General features: G+C 41.6%; 1 protein-coding gene across 1 annotated transcript; it reads right to left on the reverse strand.

Moving 5' to 3' along the window:
* Positions 1–3,182: 3,182 nt before the first annotated feature.
* Positions 3,183–4,659, reverse strand: LOC119614959 (the record flags this gene model as incomplete). The annotated part of the gene is given in 3 exon segments (XM_037971049.1): positions 3,183–3,212; positions 3,269–3,715; positions 3,717–4,659. Coding segments are annotated over 3 exon segments (1,420 nt in total), but the record flags the coding sequence as incomplete, so codon positions are not given.
* Between the last annotated feature and the right edge of the window lie 610 nt (positions 4,660–5,269).

The following is a 5,269-nucleotide window of genomic DNA, read 5'->3' on the forward strand; positions in this document are numbered from 1 at the left end:
TAACTAACTAATAATTAACTAACTAACTAACTAACTATTTAGGCGTATACTTAGGTATTTAGGCGTATACTTAATATGTGTAGTATCAATAAATCATTAATACGTATACGTACAGGTTGTAGTTAATAAAACCAGTGCAATTTCACAGTTGATTGATTTTATATGTTCTCAAGAGCTACGACTTTGTCTTAGAGAGTAAATCAAAATTATACATTTTTGCTAAAGTGACACCGAGTCTCCAAAATGGGGCCAATAAAAAAGTGAATGACTTTGTGCAAAACAGAGAGAGCTGGGTCTTTTTTTTTGGTCTTTGTCATGTAATGGTGCCCATGTATGGTTGTTCACAGAGTTATGTATTATTTCAGTAATAGATAGATTACGATAGGAGTTCCTTTATGTTATGAAAAATAATTTAGTTATGATTAGCCTGTTCTTACCTTTAATATTTGTTGACAATTATTATAAATCCTTACGTATTTTATCTGCAAATAAAAATAATAAAAAATAATTAATTAATGATTTTAAAAGATGAAAAAGCTATTTAAACACAAATGAAGTGCTTTTCTATTTTGGATATAAAATGATTATTAAAATACAGTATAATCAAAGCCAAAACCTCCAGACCAATAGAACCAGCACTATGGGTATACTAACCTACTTTCTTTATGGATTTTTAATTCTTTGCTTTAATATCTTTTAATATACTTTTACATTTTTTTTAATTTTTCCACAATTTCTTCAAACCTTAACCACTGTATAAACTTTTGCTAAAAGCAACTCCCGTTTATATGGTGTTGAAATCTCAGTAACTTTTCTCGTTTTACTGTTTTAACTTTAATATTTTATTTTAGTGGAAAACTTTTGCACTTTATTTTTCTACTCATTGTGCAAAAATTTTAATAAAGAGTTTTATTTCAGCGATTTTTCACTTGTCATAAAAGAACAACAAAAACTATATGTTGGTGAAATGAAAACAATAAGGAGAAAACAAGTAAGAAAAGAATAGACGGTCAAGTTTGACAATACAATACCCTACAACAACCATAAGTTTTGAAAAAGAAATTTTCAAAGGCTATAGTGTTTTTCGTTAGAAGTCTTGGCACTTGGGTCAAATATGACCAATACTTATTGCACGTATCGCGAATATAGACAAACTGACAGAAGGATGATTTTTAGGATTAAAATTTTTGTGGTTTACAAGTACTAACATAAACGCATAATACCCTCCGACTATATTCTTCTTGAGTATAAACAAACTTTATTAAAGCGAACATATAATGATCATTATCGCCAGTATTTTAAAGATAATAATGAAAACGATGATGTTGATTATTATTGGTTGTTGTTGTTGTTGTTGTAGCAGCGACACCTGAAATTACACGTATATATATTTAAACATTATTCCCTACTCTTCTTCTTCTTCGCTCTGGTTATCCAACTCCGTTAGATCTAAACCCAGTAGACGAGCCGCATCCAACGGCTGAGTCCAAAGGGATTCAGGTTCCAACTGAGTTGGATTTGCCCTGCAGTTAAAAAGGTGTTGAACATTGTGTGGGCCTGTTCCACACGCAGGACAAAGATCTTGAATGGTGTCGTTTATTCTCGACCAGTACGAGTTTAAACGGGTACACCATCCGGATCTTAGTTGTGCCAATACCACTCTAGTACGACGTGGTAGGTTTCGTTCCTCGTTTGCAACGGGTGGGGGACGGCCTCCCAGTATTATACTATCTCGGTGGGAATTGATGGAGTCTTCCACCGCCTGTTGATGGATAGTATTCAAAGCTGTCCTGTATGAGCTTTCGTCCTCTATATCATCCAGGTGTTCTTGGATGTCACTCTCATACATACGAAGATCTTTCCTGACATGCCTCGGGGGGGGTTCTAACTCCGTTAAATGGTGGTTAGGGTGGCCCCTCCGATGACATCCCAGTAGGAACTGCTTTGACAGCATGATGTTATGTTCCTTAACTGAAAGCATCTTCGTTTCGTCATGCAGATGTTCTTCGCATGTCATTTGAATGCAGCCTGTCACCGTTCTTAGGGCTGCGTTTTGACAGCTTTGAAGCTTCTTCCATTGCGTGTCGCTAACTCTAGGTGTCCACACTGGCGCTGCGTAGTTTACCACTGACCGGCCAATCGTTTGGTAGGTAGTCAACAAGGTTTCTTTATCCATTCCCCAAGTGCTGCCGGCTAGAGACTTGAGTACCTTGTTTCTACTTCGCATCTTGTTGCAGATTGCAGTGGTGTGCGCTGAGGACATAAGGAGGCTATCGAATGTGACACCAAGTATTTTGGGGTGATTTACCGTCGGAATTTTTTCGCCATCGACTGTCACATCCAGTTCTAGCCCTACTTCCTTAGTCCAGGTGGTGAAGAGAGTTGCTGAGGATTTCGTAGGCGATATTTTTAAATTCCTTGAATGGAAGAAGCTGGAAAGATCACATAGGTAACTGTTTATCAAGCCGCAAAGGTCATCAATACTATTGCCCGTGGCCAATATCGAGCAGTCATCGGCGTAAGATATTATTTGGACGCCGTCCGGGGGTGTTGGGAGTTTAGACATGTAGAAATTAAACAGGATCGGCGAAAGAACTCCACCTTGGGGTACTCCCTGTTTAATTCTACGAGATTTAGATCTCTGGTTCCTAAACTCCACAAATGACTGTCGACCACACATGTAGTTCACTAGCCATCTCTTGGTGTTGTCAGAGAGACCAGATGTTAAAATGTCTCTGAAGAGAATGGCGTGATTGACCGTATCAAACGCTTTTGATAGGTCGAGTGCCACGAGGACCGTTCGTTGACATGGTCGGGCCTGATTAAGGCCGTGGCAAACTTGTGTGGTGATGGCGGTTAAAGCTGTTGTCGTACTGTGCTTTAGGCGGAATCCATGTTGATGATCTGCAGGATGTAGGTGTTGTTGTAATTCCGGGAGGAGTAGTGCCTCAAGCGTCTTGGCAATTGGTGACAGGAGGGAGATAGGCCTGTAAGATTCTCCCTGGTTTGCACTTTTCCCTGGCTTCAGCAAGGGAACAACCCTGCCCAATTTCCAGACCTCGGGTATTATAAGGGTTGACATCGACAAATTGAGGACTTTTGTAAGGTACTCAACTCCCGGTTCATCCAGATTTTTCAGCATCAACATGGATATACCGTCTGGGCCAATAGCTTTCGATGACTTAGCATCTCTGATGACCTTCGTAACCTCGCTCGTAGTAAAAACATATGGTCTGTCACTGACTCGAAGATCGTGTACCTTCCTTACGATGCTTCTTTTCGCCTTGTGTCTGTCGGGGTGCTCTATAAATTGACGTGCAAAGTAGTTCGAGCAGCGCTTAGGGTCGGATACGGTATTTCCATTGAAGGATATCGCGACCCTATCCTCATGTTTGGCTGGATTCGACAGAGATCTGACAGTAGACCATAGTTTGCTGGCTCCGGAGGTTAGGTTACAGGTTTTTAGGTGATTTACCCACTTTTCCCGCTTGTAGTCGTTAACCAACTTGCTGATCTCCCGGTTGAGCTGTTGAATTCTGGGATCGCTGGGGTTGGTTCTTCGGATTTCGTCTCGCTCATCTGCTAGTTCCGCTGCTGTTGCTGGGAAATTTGGTCTTATAAGCGGGATTCTACCAGCAGGTATTGTACGAGCAGCGGCAGCAAGGACGATTTCCCGGAACTCCCTTTCTGCGGAGCGCACGTCAGAAGGGGGGGGGTAAATTCCTAAACTTGCGGTTGGTAAACTCTCTGAAGCTTATCCAGTCTGCCTTTTTTTGATTTTTATAAGTCCGGCGTTCAGAGACTATAAAGTCCGTCGGTTTGTCAAGCTTTATTATTATGGGTAGATGGTCTGATGACAGCGAAACTATAGGTTGCCAGGACGTATAGTTTAAGAGACCAGCACTACAAATTGTTATATCTGGCGAGCTCGTGCAACTACCCATAATTCTGGTGGGGGCATCGTCATTCACTGTGCAAAACGTGGAGTTGTCTATCTGTTCCGCAAATGCTATACCCCTCTGGTCATCCCCGAGATTCGAGTGCCAGAGCTCGTGATGAGCATTGAAGTCTCCCATCACGACACGGTTATCACCTTCCAGGAGGAATTTGATGTCAGGGTGATAACCTGCAGGTAAGCTGTTGACTGGCGGAATGTACACGTTGTACAGCTCAATTTCGGCAGCACCTGACTTAACCGCAATCCCCTGGTGTTCGATGTTTGGATCTGGGCTATTAAGGTCAGGCGAAATGAGTCTGTACTGCACAGAGTTGTGTACGATGAATGCGATGCCTCCACCACCGCTCCTTGCGCGATCCATTCGCAAGATGTTGTAATTATTACAACGCTGTAATTGGCAGCTGGACGTTAATTTGGTTTCTTGGATCGCTGCGATCTGGACTTTATGATGCTGCATAAAGTGAGTTACCTCTGTGATCTTACTAAGGAGGCCGTTACAATTAAACTGCATTAATGTCAACACTTCAGGTCTATGGGCAGCAATTTGAGGTGTTAGTGGCTGCGAGTGTATTTGTTGTTGTGGCTGTGGGTGTTGTAGTGGCCTGTGTTGCTGTTGTGTTAGATGCTGTTGGGGAGGAGGTGTAGCCGTGCTCGATTGCGTCGATGTTGATGACGTTGAGGACGGTGAAGGGCTGCGTTGTCTATTAATGCAACACGGGGCAACGAAACCATCACTCCACTCCCCAAGATTATTCAGACCGCTGCAGTTACGGTTGGCATCTTTCCTGAAGTGGACCCACTCGTTGCAAACGGTGCACCTAACTGATGGTCTGTTAGAGTGCAGAACTCCGTGGCAAACAGAGCAGTACCATGGTCCTGGATTTTGTTCAACTCCGGCTCGGACCAAAAGAATACGGAGCAGATTTGCCGGAATAGTCTGCCCCTTAAAAGAAAAAAGAAGAATAGAGAATACATACGTGTAAAGTCGGTGTGGCTGAATTGACAATCCTTGGTCGTTGTTCGTTGAACTCCGAGTCGTTCCGGTGCGAAGAACCGATTGGTAGTGTTATTTGGTGGGAGTATGATTTTAATTATTTAAACATGGCCAGTATGAACCGTTTGCATGTATTAAGATTGGGACGTCTGTATATCTTTGTTTTGTTTCAGGAATTAAAAACTTTTAACTCCAAATTTAGACAACATTAAAGGCTAAAAATCTAAATAGGTTTATTTTTCAAGAAATTAATAAAAAGGTTAAACTAATAATTCTAAATAAGTCGAACAGTTTGCTCGAGTCAGAAATTTTCTTAC

The sequence above is a fragment of the Lucilia sericata genome, unplaced genomic scaffold (assembly GCF_015586225.1).
Source record: "Lucilia sericata isolate MDLA Ls3-8-SP2 unplaced genomic scaffold, ASM1558622v1 Contig003746F_arrow, whole genome shotgun sequence".
In the NCBI taxonomy this organism is placed as follows: Eukaryota; Metazoa; Arthropoda; class Insecta; order Diptera; family Calliphoridae; genus Lucilia; species Lucilia sericata.